At 41.2% G+C, this 17,327-nt stretch overlaps 1 protein-coding gene across 1 annotated transcript; it reads left to right on the forward strand.

Annotated features, from left to right (window-relative positions):
- The first annotated feature begins 4,267 nt into the window (after positions 1-4,267).
- Positions 4,268-9,884, forward strand: LOC115396544 (persulfide dioxygenase ETHE1, mitochondrial-like). The gene is made up of 7 exons (XM_030102451.1): positions 4,268-4,740; positions 6,667-6,811; positions 7,291-7,439; positions 7,632-7,761; positions 7,887-7,976; positions 8,532-8,648; positions 8,789-9,884. Exons 1-7 carry the CDS (start codon positions 4,531-4,533, stop codon positions 8,833-8,835), a joined length of 888 nt encoding a protein of 295 aa, XP_029958311.1. The 5' UTR covers positions 4,268-4,530; the 3' UTR covers positions 8,836-9,884.
- The last annotated feature ends 7,443 nt before the right edge of the window (positions 9,885-17,327 follow it).

Genomic DNA, 17,327 nt, shown 5'->3' on the forward strand with positions numbered 1-17,327 from the left:
ACAAAGACTACGACGTGGGGCTGCTGAGAACCGTCACTGACATGGAAATGACAGGTGAGCGTCAGGCGGCTCCGTCTGCCGGGAGCGCCAAATGTTTCCGCTGTTTGCCTGCAACAAAACACAAAGAGATTAGATCATTATGGGGCATTGTGTAGAGTTTCATGATGGTGCATTCACTTGATTCAGGTGTCTCGAAACAGGGCGGGATGTAAAAGAAGACCGCGGTCGTAAAGGAACAAGACTGGATACCGCAGCTTCACAATGCTGAAAATCAAGCCAGACTATAAACAGAATATATGAAAGGATTGTTTGATACAGAACCCAGGATGCTAATAGTGAGGTGGAAATAGATGAGCTAAGAAATAGGAAAGCAGTGCTGAAGAGATGGTAAACTAGATATTGTACGGCTGTTTATGTGGTTTATAACGTTCCATAAAACCCCTCATAAAGGTTTGAAAATGCTTTCACAGTCATGCTTTATCTGCCAGATCTACATCAAGTGAATATTTGACTTTGCCAAAACTGAACACAGCATAAAATATTCTGAAGCGCTGAAGTCTCTTTAGATACTGTTGAAAAGCAGCAAGGACAAAAATCAGGAGACCAAATCTGCTGTGGGAAAGAAGCTTTCTCCAAAATGAACCACCTTCCACAGCCCTTTATCCAGGAAATGGTTCTGGGTCGATCCACACACACACACACACACACACACACACACACACACACACACACACACACACACACACACACATACACTGAGCACATCTTTTCGGAAGGTGGAAGGAAATTGAAGTTTCAACAGTGAGAGAGAACATAAAAATTCCACACAGAAAGCCCCCCGAACCTGGATCTCTCCTAATGATATCATCATGTTCACCCCAGACTGTGATCGCTTTACTGCTCAAGTTCACACCAGGATTACTTGTCAGTCTGATCTCTACTGTCTCTGTCTGCAGGTGGGGTGCGGCCGGTCTGTTTGCCAGTTCCCAGCGAGTCTTTCCCTCCAGGAGCGGACTGCTGGATCACCGGCTGGGGGTCTCTTCGTGAAGGAGGTGCATTGCTCTGACACTGGAAGAGTTTGTACACGACTGCACATTGTCAGATGATTTAAACCTTTGAGGGAATTTCAGTAGGTAATATGCAGCATCAATGCAAAACTTATGTCCTCTACACAGAACTGTGCCCCAAGAGTGACGGATAACTGTGTTCTATGCTAAAAAAAATCTATCATTTTGACACAGAAATAGACACTTTACATATAATAACAATAATATCATCATGTCACATCTAACCAATCAGATAAATTAAAAAGAAAGATTGATCCCTGTTCATTTGGGAGTGACAGTAAGCCCTTGGTATTCGAGGTTTGTAAGTTGCACTTTTAACATCATTACAGGGGGCTTTTTTATTTGGCCGTGCTCCCTTTTCTTCTTCAACAGGCTTTTCGTCAGATGAGCTGAGACAGGCTCAGGTGAAGGTGATAGCTCAATCCATCTGCTCCAACGACAGCGTGTACGGCGTCCTCATCACCCCTCGGATGATTTGTGCTGGCAGCATGGATGGTGGGGTGGACTCCTGCCAGGTAATCTCCCGGTGACTTCAGATCTCTATGAGTTTAATGCAGATTTATGGAGATGTTTTTCTTTTTCTTTCTTTTTTTTCCTCTCTCTTGAGGTCAGGGTGGTGTCACTCACCGCTAAGCGCTCGCCTGTTGTGTCATGTCTGATGAATGGTTGGGTTTTCAGGGTGACAGCGGCGGACCCCTGCTGTGTGAGACATCCAGTGGGGACTGGAGGCTGGCCGGGGTGGTGAGCTGGGGAGTAGGCTGCGCACGGCCCAACAATCCGGGCGTCTACAGCAGAGTAACTCAGCTGCTGCACTGGGTTGAAAGACACACAGAGGTACGGACAGACGCATCCATCCATCTCCTATAAGCACCAGAGACAAAGAAGTTCACCAGTTTTGTCACAGGGCGAGAACAGAGAGACAGACAGCCATACATGAGCCGGTTAAACCAGTGAGTCCTGGGAGGAACCCAAAGCACTCCCAGGCAAGCATAGAATGAAAAAAGTGCGTGTAAATGGGCAATATTCAAACGCTCCACTTAAAAACATGAAGTTTTCAAACAAACTGAGGTTTTCTTGCTTTAAGGTCACTCCTAAAGCACAGTTCCTGCTCATACTGCACCTAAATTCAGGCAGTACGGTCATCAGAAAGGGATACGTGATTGACAAGGTGTGTTTTATAGACACTGTCCTTCATTTTGTACTTTGAGCTTGATATAATCAACACCTTTGGCTGCCTGTCACATATTCTGCTATAAAACATATTATAACCTCCTGGGACCTGTCCAACAAAAGTTCACTTTAGTCCTTTGAGCTACTTCACTCATCAATATATTAATTTTATATGCAGGTTCGTAACACTTCGGGTTACAGAGTCTTCAGTCCATCATGTGGCAAACACATAGAAATGAAGAACAGCAAATATGTACATTTACTGAAATACATGTTTTTGACTGTGGAACTTAACCAGAGTAGCAAAACAAAGACAAGAACACACACAGATGACATGGAAAGTTCTCTCAGAAAGCCCCCAAAAACCTGGATATAAGCTGCTAAGCAACAGTGTTACCCACTGTGTACTGCACAGCTTTGCTTAACTTATTTCCTAGGAAGAAAAAAACATGTTCACCAGAATACTCCACCACAAATAAAGAACGTAAAAACCAAGAGATGCATTTAAAAACATTTTCTCCTTTGGGTCTCTACAGGATGAAACCTCAGCTCATCGTCGGTTGAGATCCTCAAGGTTAAATGTAAATATGTCTCCGGGGTTATGCTAACCAGACAGTCGTCACACTGACACACTGTGCAGCATTATGCAGTAGAGACGAGAAAACAGGTTCAGTCCCTAACATGTGCTGGAAGGGGGCTTTCAATAAATTATAGTGACACAAAGCCTCTTACAACTTTTATAGCCTGCAGTATTTCTTATTGATAAATGTCACTCTTACCTCTCCTGTAACATTTAATGACTTTTTTTTGCTCAAACATTATTTGAGCTGTTTTTTGTGTTGTTTCCATCTTTCTATTTATGACACAGGGAAAACCAGACACAGGGGATGATACAACAGCAGCCGTGACTGAAGCCTTCTCAACAACAAACACTGAACCAAACAAATAACAATAAATCACTCATCTGTGTCTGTGTCTATGGTCTTTCTTATTCATAGAACTTCTTCTTAGAGCTATCGCTGTATGTCCAAAGGGAAATACACCAATGTTCTCAAAGGATTCTAAGCACTCATTTAAATAACAGGTCTTCCATAAAAGAATTATATTTTTACTCAGCCTCTTCAATGGAAAATGAATTGCAAATGTATCTCCTTTGTTTTATACCTTGAAAGGATCTTTTCATAAAGTTTATGAACTAAAGTGTGCAATTCTTCTATTTTTATAACATAAGAATATCAAGATTTCCAGTAAATGTCTTGGTTTGTGAGTGCGTTGCCTCAGGGGATATTTCTATGTGAGTGTTGAGGTGGGATGATTGAGCACTCAGATTTTGGTGGTCAGTAGTTACAGTAATTGTAACTGCGGTGTAAATTTCTACTCCTGTCTATCTTGTTTCATCACACATGGTGAAAGGAAGGTTACACAATTACGTTGCCAGTCCAAGTCCAAGTTCCTGTTAAATTTAACAGGAAAACATTTTGTGGGTTGATTTCATGAGTGATGCTGTGTGTGTGATATGGATCAGTGTTTTTAACTCTGCAAAGACAGTATGTCTCAACTTTGTTTGAACAGAGTGTTGTAACAAGGGAAATTCCTGCTGGAGCAACAGGATTCGATGTGTCAGATAATCTGATGATCTGAAAAGCTTTTACAGCAGCATTGCAAGAACACTGACCACGGTACAGCTATTGTCAGGAAAATGCGTACAAATTATCGTATTATCCATACATTACTGATAAACCCAAATACATTAAGAGTGGAGTATCTTTGATGATGATTTTTTTCATTCTCGGCACCAAATTCTCCACTTATGCTCTTTATAAGTTATTGTAATTTGAGAGACTTTGACACATCGGATAAGAATGCTCTTATATTGCGTTATCACTCAGTTTAGTCTTAGTAAAATGAGATCCTATAAAATGAATGTGAAAAGTCACGTATTCCTGCAGCCGCCCACGCTTGCACGGCGTGCACGGCGTGAGAGCGTCAAGCCTCGTGAACGCGCACCTCTGACAATACAGATGACCTACATTGACATAACACCGGGCGAAGAGGAAGTCCATCACTAGGCGTAACTAGCGGGACTAACCAGGATTTCGTTGTTTAATATTAACTGAAACCCTGGCCATGGCAGCCGCCAGAGCCGTTGTTAAAGTTAATGACAGCCGCGTAGTTCATATGAGGTGACAGCAGGGTGGTGCACGCCATTGTCTCCGTGCGCTTGACCTGCTAGCTTCCTCAGACAGTCGGTCGAGATAAATATCTTTTTTGCACAGCCAGAAAATCAAGAATTATGTGCTCGGTAATGAGCAGAGTGAAACCGGTTAGCCGGGCTCTGGCTCTCACGCTACGTATAGGGGGAACCGCCGAGGGCTGGAGTCACTCAGCTGCCCGGAGCAGGCGCTCGTACCCCGGTGTGGGAAGCTGGGTCGAGCCGCTGACAGTCACCGGCAGGCGGTACAGCTCCAGGATGGCTTCTTCTCAAGGACTGCTCTTCAGACAAGTGAGTTTCTGCTGTTTTGACAATTTAATCCTGCATGTAAAGAATAGTGTACCATTAAATAGCAACAATAATTCCAGTTAACGGTACCGGAAGTATAAGAAGAGTTTAAGCCGTGAGCTCGCGATATTTATTAGTGTAGCATTTTAAGCTAGTTTGTTTACGTTGAGTTTTTAGGATTGTGGTTGATAAAATTCAAGATGAACAAGATCGATCTGCGCAGCGACTTTGCTTTGTGACAATGCCTGACAGGTAACAGCTGTGCAGATGGAGGTTTTATGAGCCACACACTCCATCATTTTCTTGACAGCTGTAGGGGACAGAAGTATTTGAAGTGCACCTTCTCATTTTTCTTCCATCATTCATCAAGGACTTGTGTAAAGTTTGACCATGGGAAAATAAGTATGCCTGCAGATAAACACTGCACAACAAAAAGCTTATAAGGTAGCTTGCTTATTTATAGTTTCATATCTATAACTTGAAACAATAAATGTGTGTTTTTACTGTAGACAAGCCGAGATAGCTAAGCATTATTAATATCTGTCAGTAGTAGTGCTGCAGGATATGGCACCGTTATCATCATTTGTAATATAAGCATAGTTTAGAACTGATTAAACTGCAATGACTTGTGTTTGCACATTATTCATGATCTGCATGTCAACATAGTTGGCCAATCAGATGACACCAGACTGGACACTTTATCATAAACACACACACACAATCTCACCGTTAAACACATGTTTGCTCATTTATTGCAAATCATATCGCCAGTGCAACAATATTACATTTTTTTTACCTAATATCATGAAATCTCAGTCAGTAGAGATTGTCTTTGTTTTCATGAAAGATTTCCCACACTGAAATCTTGAAATAATTATAAAATAGATGTAACTGAAATTGACTTCACTTTCAATATAGCCAGACACTTAACCAGCACATATTTGGAAGTTACCATGTCTTTGCTCTGGAACTGATATGATACTTTGAATGAAAACTAAGTAACATAAAATGGAGCTAAAGGCAATATAACTGTGCATCAAGAGTTAGCCTTTTGTGAAAGTTGTTTACACGAGATATGTGGTTGTTTAACTATCTTATCAGTGAACTGACAAGCGATAAGCTTTTCACCTATTTTCAGTATATTCAGACACGAGAATCCGTATTTGACTCCAGTAGCCGCTGTGATTGATGGTGTTATATCCTGTGTTGCATAACATTGTAAGCACTCCTATTTTTCTCATTTTCTCAATATGGACCAAAGAAATGTGTGAGTGCCGCTCATTACTGCTTCAAATTACATCCTTCATGATTATGTATAACTTTATGAATATCTGGCAACAAAATGGAAAACAGTTTTAGCTAAGCAGGTTGAACGAGAATCATCAGAGAATGAAATGCCAAAGTATGATTGTTTTCACAAGAAACAGTATGTGAAAATGTTGTCATTTCTCGCTGTTGTTTCCCAATCTAACAAGCTCATGACGATCTATAGAAGAAATGGAAAATTAACAATATGATACGTTGAAAAAGGTGCCGCTTGCGTAGGATTAAAAAAAAAACCAGGGGGATTTGTTTAAAAATTGACAAAGTATTATAGTTCTGCTTCAGATGTCATGTATTGTCAGAAACTGTCCTGTGTTTTAGTGCTTTGCTTTGGAAAAACACCTCTTACTGTAAATTACTGAACAAGGAAAGCAGTTTGATGTTTTTATGTTTGGAAATCTGATTAAACATGAAACAATATGACAGAATATTCCGTCACAGTTCCCCTAAAGCGGACCCTTATTGACACAAAACGTACAAGTTATTCGGACAAAGGAGCAAATGAGTGTTATATCTACTGTTACGACTGTAATCTGTGATTAAACTCCAATAGCTGACTGTTTGTATTGATGACAAATTGACTCGTGCGTACTGTTTGCTGTCTAGCTGTTTGAGTCAGAGAGCAGCACCTACACCTACCTGCTGGCTGACTCGGAGACCAGGGAGGCTGTCCTTATAGACCCTGTCCTGGAGACCATCGACAGAGACCTGAAGCTCATCGACGAACTGGGACTCAACCTAACTGTAGCAGGTATTTCTCTAATTGTCATTCCACATATCCAGATGTCTTTGTGACAGTCTGTGACGATTTCATTTCTGTGTCAATCAGTTTCTTGTTATAGCCTTAAAAATGTTCAACTTTTTTATGATAGTTCTGAGATGAAAGTCCTATTGAAATTAAACTTAGTGAAATATCCTGAAGGTTTTATGCCAAAGAAGCTTCAATAAATCAGTGAACATTTTCTCTATTAAGAGAGTTGTATATTTTCCACTTATTTTATAAGCATGCACATAATCAGCTGTGACATTATCAAAGTTGTACAACTTGCAGTTCACAATATAATACTGCTGTGCTGCACAGAACTGCAAATATAATTGCTATTACATGGTATTACAAATGGATTCAAAATTTAAAGCTTAACAAACTTATACACAAATTGTCACAACCATCAATATCAGAATTGTATCTGTGCTTCATATTGGAGGATGTCATGTTTGTTTTTCTCACAGTGAACACTCACTGCCACGCGGACCACATAACCAGCACCGGTCTGATGAAGAAAAGACTGGCCGGACTGAAAAGCGCCATTTCCAAATTCAGCGGCGCTTCAGCAGATATTCACTTCACCGAAGGAGATAAGATCACCTTCGGAAAACACGTAGGAAAATTATTATTATTATTATTGTTTTTTTGTTTTTTTTTCTCACTTACCTCAGCATGCATGTGTTCAGCTCATGCTTTCAAGTAAATGTATCTTCTGGATTTGTGTCGGCATCGTGTGCTTTTGTTGGGTCTTGATTAAGAACAGTTCACAGGCCTTGGAGTGATGGTCGTCTTTTCTCTCTGCTAGTATCTGACTGTGAGAAACACTCCGGGACACACAGACGGCTGTGTGACGCTGGTGTCCGGGGACCAGAGCATGGCTTTCACTGGCGACGCTCTGCTCATCCGAGGCTGCGGCCGCACTGACTTCCAGCAAGGTCGGCCTCAACTTGACTTCAGTCCTCCTTTGGATTAAGTGATTTTGCAATGCGGCCCAGTGAACACAAGGGAGCAGCATCGCCTCTGTTTCTAACTGACTGCTGCGTTTGTCTCTTATGATTAGGGTGTCCTAAAACGCTTTATGAGTCAGTCCATCAGAAGATCTTCACGCTGCCTGACCACTGCCTCATTTACCCAGCGCACGACTACACAGGTGGGGGGAAAAAAATAAAATCTGTGTTGACATGAAGACAGTGGTTCACAACCTGCCATAAAACTAATATGACGCTGATAGAATCGAACACTGAGGTGAAAACCGGTGACAAAAACACAGATTTGTATCTTTCAGGGCTGTAATTTTCAACTGAAGAAAATCAATTGTAAACGTGAATATGAATCAATGCAAATAATCAAAATGGAAGCTTTAGGTTTGCCGGAAAGCAAATATATATGTGAAAGTTGATCGAAGTTCAGTAAGTCAGTATGAAGTCCTCTCACAAATTCCCAGGTATTTTCTTACATTACAATTGATGAGTGAAGTTCACATGAAAATAAATTCGGTGGAAACTTCAATTACTGTGATAAAACTCTAATCTTAACTACAAGGGTGTCAAATTGTGAGCACATCTACTACAGGGATACATAAGACTGCTAATCATCTCAAAGCATTCATGTGGTTTTTAATTAAATGTGGTCAAAATGATTTTAGGCTTCAGATAACCTGCCAGTTAATGTTGCCTTTATGTGTATGTCGCTCTGTCTGCATCAGGACGGACGGTTTCTACCGTCGGTGAGGAGCGCAAGTTCAACCCACGCCTGACAAAGAGCCTGGAGGAGTTTGTGAAAATCATGGACAACCTCAACCTCCCCAAGCCAGCAAAAATCGGTAACAAAAAACTATTTCCTTTGACAGTTCAGCTCCCCCCTGTGTTTGTCCAGAAAGACACATCTTTGATGTGAAGATTTCAATACTTCAACATTGTCCATCATTTTCTTTTGAGAACTGTTGTTTTCCTTTTTCCACAGACATCTCAGTGCCTGCTAATCTGGTTTGTGGAGTACACGAAGTTTGAAAGCAACAGAGAACATTTTAAGTCAGACCACTGCATCATTTAACTTGAATTTCTAGCAGAATTAACCAAAAGTGGTAACCATTTATGTGCTTTAATTATTGTGTTTCTGTCTGAAAATGTAAAGCTATGTATTTAATAATTAGCTGGTTGGACTGCAGCTACTGACATTGTGATTGCACTTGAAATGAAAATGCATTGATGTATATTTTAGCTTTGCAATACGAGCACTTATAGGCCTGTACATGAGGGAAAGAAGACTTAATAGTATATTTTTGTACTTAGCATAAAGTTAAATATGACAGATATTTTCTAAGTTGTGTTTTTATGAATTGCAGAATTTGGCTAATTTTAATGAAAAAGAAAAGTTGGATGAAAAAATGTTCTATTCAAGCTTCGGTTTAGTATTCATGGATGCTTAACTGGCACAACTGAGTTCCTCCACAGTGAGTCCAGCTTCCTTCAGCCAAGGACACACACACACACACACACACACACACACACACACACACACACACACACACACACACTAAAGCTACACTATTTGCATACAAAATCAATAAGTACTCTTTTCTGTAGCACCCCTTTTCATGGCCACCAGTTCCTATTTTCAACTGTTCTTTTCTTTAGAAATCCAAGAGAAAAGTGTCTGCTGAGGTGTGTCTCATCTAAGATATGTCAAAAGGAGGATCTTGTCACGAAGCAGGTCTGCTTCAAGATTAGCCAACGTCTAATGCATTCTGCTCTCCTGGTGTGAAGCAGCTTCTCAGCCTGTAAGACGGGTTTGTTTGGATGTGGAGGCCTTGCAGGAACTTGCACAAGTGAAACAAATCATGTGGCTTTAATGAATACAAGCAAAAATGTCTCCAGAAAGCTGTAAAAGTGAATCCAAAAGGTTCAGTCCCTAATAAAGGGATGAACTTCAGCAGTTTGTCTCTGTGTTCTGTATTTTATTTGATCAGTGATGCTAAAGTTGCCTTTTAAAGATATATTTTAAAATATTTGAGATGTTTTAAGTAATGCAAATTAAAAGAAAACAGCCTTAATGTGGATGTGCTGTGCTTTATTTATGAGTTTGGTCTATTTGTGTGAGTGTGGCATCTGATCTGTCCTCAGTTCAACAAGAAAACTGACAGAATGGTAAATACAGCAGAGGCTGGAACCATTAGAAACTTTGAAAATTAGGAGTTGTACTGAAAACAACTTCAGTGACTCGCTACCGCCCCCAAGTGCACAGCAGTGGCATTAAGATTTACATAATGTACTTTTAAAGTTTATATCTGAAAGAATTACAGTGTTGCACAGAAACAATAAAATCTTTCCAGAAAAGTCATCTAACCATCAATCAAATTTTTATATATCAATTTATTGTCAAGAAAACTAGCATTAGGACCTCTCATATTCCTCATTCTTTCTTATTAAGAAGTTTTAAAAAGTGAAATGTCATTCCCAGGCTGATGGTATCTTGCATTAAGTTCACATGCACAGATCACTCATCTGCAGCATAAGGTGAAAGGTCACGATAAACATGCATTAGTGGCAAATAAAGCAAGATGACAAAACAAATGCTGTTCTTTGAAATTGTGGGAGAAAAACGGTTGAGGCTTTGATTAGGATCCTACAGAAATTAAAGAATGGGCCTGCGGTACAAATTGGATATGAGAACTTTGAAGAGTATTGGTTTCTGCAAGCCAGTGATGGTCTGATGCCAAATTAATTTAATTTTTGCAGCTTACTTTTAATACTCTGGACCCTTGAAGCCGAATGTGGATACCTCCCAACAGCCAAAAACAGTAATTAAATACCATTTAATCCAAATGGAATAAACTGTAACAGTATTTCACTTTATTTTAACCCTCAAAGAGCCAGGCCGGCAGTCACATAGCCATGCTGGGGATGTGGAGCCTTCCAAGCTGTTTCCATGGGAAGCTGTAATATCTGTCACGAATGGTTTGGATGCAGTGTGATGCAAGGTGCTTTGGAGTTTCACTGTGGAAAATGTAGGATCCAGAAAAAGGTCTGAAGGTCAGGATTTCTCAGCCTCCTGAATATATTTTTAAATCGCAGACTGTCTGGATGTGCCGCTGAAGGGCTGCAATGACTGAAAGTCATAACCGTGTGCTGTTGAGTTCATGTGCGTATTATACATTTATGAAATTATGGCAACAGATCACATGTGACCCAACACAGAGAAATGGTTGTTCAACTTAGAATCATGTATTTAACTGTGCCACAAGTTTCACTTTAAAGGCAAGAAGGTTTTCTCATCTAATGTCCCAAAGGGGAAAAATCGTTGGTGAATTTATAGTAATCAGATAGATCACAGACTGGGGGATAGACGTCTCTCAATTGTAAGGTTACAGATTCAATTCCTCATCTCTGGGTGAATGTGATTAACAGTGCAAAGCCATTTGGATACAGCTCAAGTGGTGGGAAAGCACCATATAAGTGAATTCCTTTTACCACAGATAGAAAGCAGAAACAGTTCAGTGTATAGAGTTAAACCATCTCCTGGATTTCATTGAAAGAAATATATTTTTTTAGAATGTGAATCATAAATAACATTTAGTTGCAGCTTGAACTGGGTCCACGCAGTGCCGGTATGGGCAATCTGTTCAAAGTCCTTTCAGCTGTAATAAAGATATCCTGGTTTAAAACCATACAAGGTTTTTCAGTAGAAACATACAGGTCAGCTTCTCCATCAAAGAAGGATTTTTTTGTGAGCGCACATGAAAACGTGGGTTGTAAAAAGGTGTGTTTTGGCTGGTCTGATGCAAGTTAATACCATTAACAACACACACACACACACACACACACACACACACACACACACACACACACACACACACACACACACCATCTAGCAGATGTTTCTGTCAGCACCTAAGACAAAACATGATTGGGCTGCTCCTTCTGCCTCACTTCCTACACTCGCTGACAGACACCTGCATTGTTCCTCACTGAAAATGAGAAGTGTGTGTGTGCGTGAGTTGTTACCATTCAGCTGAAGATATGTTGCCTTTCTCTGTAAAATGCTCCCATTTTCTTGATCCCGTGTAGCTGCTGGAAAGCGATGAGCCAGCTGTCCTCTTCACCGCGAGTGTGTATCACCCATCTGCCACCTTTCTTTTTTACCCCCAATTTATTTTCAGTCCCACTCTTTTCCTCATCCTCCCTCTGTGCCGCCGTGAACGTGCTGCCTATTCTCTCTCACGCCAGCCACATGTCACTGGAAAGAATCTATTACACTATCAGCTCATTCAGAGCGAACTGTAAAGAGGCCGGTGAGGGCGATAAAGCCCTTCAAGTGAAGAGAGCAGACTTTTGTCTTTAGGAAGCAGAAAAAGAGGGTTAGTATACAAGGCCCTGAAGTAAATCTTGTCTCCAGAGTATTATTTTTCAGGACTTTTACTGTCATTGTTCTTTCTGCGTTAACCTCATGGTGACTTTTCAATATTTCCTGGTGTTCTAATCTCCTCTGTGGTTCGTGTATCTCCCACATCTTGTTTAATTTGATGTGTACCATGACTATTTTCTCGAATAAGAACGTCACGTACAGCAGGTCTGGTCAGGACATGGAGGTTCGGCAGAGGACGGTAAAACCCGCAGAGCGTTGTGTTGCAGCAGCTCCACCACCACTGCAGGACTGAGGAAGGTACATGCTCAGAGAGAACATGCAAACTCCACACGAAAGGTCAAAACCCCTGTGTGTGGAAAATCCATTTACAAATTGTATTTTCACATGTGTGATAATGACACATGACAACACCTGTACAGATATTTATTACTTACACAATCAAAACACTCATTTTAAGCTCATCTCCCACTATATATAAGAAATGACGTGATAACTCTGAAAAACGAGTTTGTCCACATTGAATTAAACTCAACACATTTCCCTCTAAGTCTTCATTTGGAGTCAGGAACTCAGAAATAATCACTTGCAGTGAAAGATGAGTCACTCAGTGTCACATCTGTCTCCTTGGGCTGTGAGATAAGAGTCACTTCAAAAGATTTTCAACTATGCAACAACTTTAAAGAACAAAAAAAACAAATAACATGCCAGCCTCAGGGTAGTCTCGGATTATGTGTTTGAAGGTTCGACTCCTGTCCCGACAGAGTTGCTGAGCAAGGCCCTTGACCCCCCACAGCTTCCCAGACAGTACTGACATATAGCCCACCTCCCTCGTAACCAAAATAACAGAAATAGTTAAATGCTGACAGATAATTGATTCTGTTTCAAAAGTCTATAAAACTTATTTTTTTCCCCTCAAGTTTGCACAAAAATCAACCTTTGGAAAGTGAGTAACACAACTCAAGTTTTACTGATCAGCACAAATATATCTACGTGTTAATTATTTTGCAGACCTTTGCCCGCCCCTGGGGATCAATAACAGTAACTCAGATTTAAAAAGTCCTTCATATTTGATGTGTACCTGTGTTTGGGACTGTCTCACTGCTACCTAACCTAATTTGGTGAAATCAGGATGAATAACTGGAGAAGTGTGCAGTGAATTTGGACTGTGGCAGGTCAGCTGGGACTTCCGCAGCTTTCCTCTAAAACCCAGGTAAAGTTTACCCAGCCGAGCCACTCACTCACTCACAATGACCTTGTTAGGAAGGTAATTTCCTTTTAATAATTTCGTACTCTCCCCGCGGGAGCGCGCGAGCAGCTTTTCACTCCGCAGCGTGCCGCTGGCCGCTCTCCCGGATGACTCCGCAGAGAGAAACTCCGTCACTTCCCAGAATAGAAATCCCGTGTGAGTGCGGAGGAGAACCGGCGGAGTCCGAAGTTTAAAGTGAAGAGGTCACAGGGACTGATCATTGGTGAAACTCTCCTCCCGAGCCTGCGCCCTCCTCCTCTTCCTCCTCCTTCTCCTCCGTCTCGCGCCTTCAGCACGAGCTCACCTGTTGACACGGAGCAGCCGCGCGAGCTGCCTGTCGCGTCCCCCCCTCCCCTCCGACAGCGAGGGGTTTGAATGGAGGTAAAACACCCGCCGGAGGACGTCAAAGCGGCTGTCAGCTCCACAACAAGCGACCACAAGAGGCGGCGGGACTCCCAGCGCCCCGCAGAGTGCGTGAAGTGACGCTCCGCCGTGTTGTTCGCGCTTCTTCCACCTTTGCCTTCATGTTTTGAAGTCCACGGCCGTTTTTTTTTTTTTTTTTTTTTTTTTTTTTTTTTTGCCAGGTAAGAGCCGCTTTCATTCACTCTTTCTCTTCTTTAGCACCGAGTCAGCAGACCTCCACACTCAGTTTGTGGCTGTGAGACAAAAACAGGCTCGCAGGGGACAAACTGTGCTCTCTGTGTGTCAGGAGCCAACTTTCATGCTAAGCTTCTGCTGCTGCTGGATACACAACAACAGATACTTATTTTTAACCTTTGACTCCAAACAAAGAGAGACATTCATTCAACTTTCACATGCCGAATGCATTCATAAACTTTTTTTTCTTGGAAACTATAAAGATAAATAAACTGTGACAGTGTAATTTTTGTATACAGGTTCATACAGACCTGTATGGTTAAAAACGATTCACGTCTTATCTGTTGTCTTTGCAGTTTTATCTGAGATTTGAGTGTCCCTTAACTTTTTTCTCTCTCTCTCTCAATAACATGGGTTTACATAAATCCTCACACTTTTGTTTACCATGACCTTGTGTCGTGTTTTATCCCTCCATCAGCACTCTCAGGGTAAACAGAGAGGGTGGGAGTGTCCTGCTGAGGTGGGATTTAGAGGAAAGATTGGGAGGATTTTCTGTCTGGGGACTTCTGCCTTTGGCCTTTCCAGCTGTGTTTTATGTCTCTGAAACACAGATATGTTGTTTTGATCACCGGTGGATAAATGTGTCTGAGCCCTGTGTGTCCCAGTCTGACTCATTAATGGATCACTCTTCTTGCATCATGATTTTCACACACTCAGGCCAAAGGAATCCCAGTGAGAGCTGCTCGACCTGCATTCATGTTCCAGCCTATAGCACACACTTGCAGGTTGTGTATGGGCAATTAGACCTGGTTTTGTCTGTATTTCAAGTCTCATTTAGGGCTACAGGTGGGTGAATGTCTGCTTTAGAGACAAAGGAAACCAGCATTTGCTCCTTTTAGTTGAAATATCGTATTTGATTAAGATTAAAGTTGGAATCATGCAGGTATTATTCGTACTGCAGGTGTTTTTCGGCTCTGCTGGAGTGTTATTGTAAATCAGCGTGATTAATGGCATCAATTTGGAGCACAGTAATCACTCATAACCTGAGACTTCCAGGATCTTTTGTCGCTGCAGATTTATGAATCATTTTAGTCCAGAAAATGTCAGACATAGGTGTGTCACGACTGTTAAAATAATCCCTTGGTTTTATTTTAACGCTCTCTACGATGTCTTTGACTTCAAATAATTTGTATTGTCACCATGATAATAATAATAACAACTATTATTATTGTTATTGCATTTCTGTCTGCTTTTTGGGGGGGCTTTCTTCTTGATTTCTTCTTGATTCACCCACTAACCGTTTATCTTCTACTACAGCGTGGATTGTAATGTGGCTCATTTTGTTCTGTGTTTTCCCACATGTGGTCTGTTGCTTCAGGTGGTTTCCAACATTCTTTCTGGTGTTATTTACATGGAAGTTTCGGTCTGTTACATTCAGTTAAAACATACCTTGAAGTGAACATATGATTTTGACTCCTTTGTAAAATGTGCAAAGCCTCAAGAATTATTAGTACACAGACAGACAGAGATGTGAGTTCAGAGAAGTATTTAGTTCTGACAGCTGGTGTCAAATATTCCAATAGTAATAGCTGTAATTGCATTCAAATGATAATGTTGACCATTTTATTGTCGAGAAAACTTGATTTTTCTGAACTACTGATCAGCTGCTTGGAATAAGGTTGCTGCTTGTTTATTTTACATTCTTTAAAGTGACATGTCAAATGTATTATCATGGTACTTGGTCATGGTGTTTCTGTACCACTGCTTGTCTCCAGGCATCAGTATTCTTCAATGTTGTGTTTTCTCCTGTTTTTAGCCGAGTTCTTGAGAGGAAACTGATATTTAATTCTGTAGGACGTTTGCCAGAGCCGGACATAACCACTGAAATTGCCGAGACATCTTCTGCTTATAAAGCTCCCATTGTTGTCTCGATAATGTCTCAAACTGATGGCAGCTTGTCATCTAATTTTCCTCAGGAATGTAGAAAAATACACATTGAAACAAGACAGTATGTCAAGTCCAGAGCTACTGCAGCGAGCACCAGGTTGTTATTTACTGTGCTAAAGTTGATTCACTTAATCGTCAGCTTATTAGTGCGAAGATCATTTGTTTTTTTGATAATTTTTTAATTATGTTTCCAGGTAGGTGTCAGGTAGGATTTGTCACTTTTTCTCGCAGTGTCGGAACAGGGGAGTGACAGCCAGGACAACCTGTTGTCACCTGCTCCTCCAGCTCAGGAACGTGCAGCGTAATGACAGCTCCTGGGTTCGCGGTCCCGAGCCTGATCCAGCCACAAGCAGCAGCTCCAGAGCTCACTGCAGGGAAGACCACATACTCCAACCTGTCAAATTACCGCGTGGCCTGTGCCTGATTATCTGTGTCAGTTTCGTGAGATTTGACATGTGAGTTGCGTGTTTGCCACTGTAATCAAGTGGAAGCGTTTTGGTACACTATATAAGTTGTTGACAATGCTCTCGTAAGAACTAATGAAGGTACTTTTATTGGAAAAGTTGACATAGCTGTGCTTTGGCAGCGTTGCTGTGACGCATTAGCTGAGCTGTCTGTTCTGGAGGAGTCCGTCTAATGACTGATTCATTCACTAAGTTCAGCTGAGGTTACCTCGGTTCTTTAAAGGACAATCCTCTTTCATTCAGAAGTTAGCAGTTCTTGTGAGAAGCAGATTTCATTTTGACAATAAGAAAATAATTGAAGGTCCCTGGAAAGACTGTGCATATAAGTGATGTGATGATCTCATGTCTTCCAGTCACGAGAAAGTTTTAAAATCTCTCGATTTTTAGTTGATCGGAGCCACAGCCTGCAATTGTGGCCAATAAAAAAAATGTCTGACTTGTCCTACTTTGCTTACAAACCCTGTTTTACTCTCATACTTCTACAGATGGGAGATAATATCTTCTTACAGTACATTTAAAAACTGCATTGTCGAAGGTCCTCTGGTCTAAAGTAGAGTGCAGCTCAAGGTCACTGTGAATGTAAAGCCTGAAAACAGTGGCTGCTTTCACAGCTTACTAACCATCTGAGAGGATTTGGGATCAGAAGCCTAACATGACATGTCAGTTACATTCAGCTGTACGCTCTGTGGTCTCATTTAACAAGCTCTTTAAAAGTCAGCCACCGCAACAGGATCTGTTTTTCGTCAGCGGAAATTTTATTCAATTAGAGAATCTGTTACAGAGCTGCATGAGCAGATGTGGAAAACCACATATTGGACTGTGAAAGAGAGAAAGTGTTGATAACTTCAATCTACAACAACATCAAAAGCCCTCCCAGGCTTCA

This window comes from Salarias fasciatus, chromosome 11, assembly GCF_902148845.1.
Source record: "Salarias fasciatus chromosome 11, fSalaFa1.1, whole genome shotgun sequence".
Taxonomy (NCBI): domain Eukaryota; kingdom Metazoa; phylum Chordata; class Actinopteri; order Blenniiformes; family Blenniidae; genus Salarias; species Salarias fasciatus.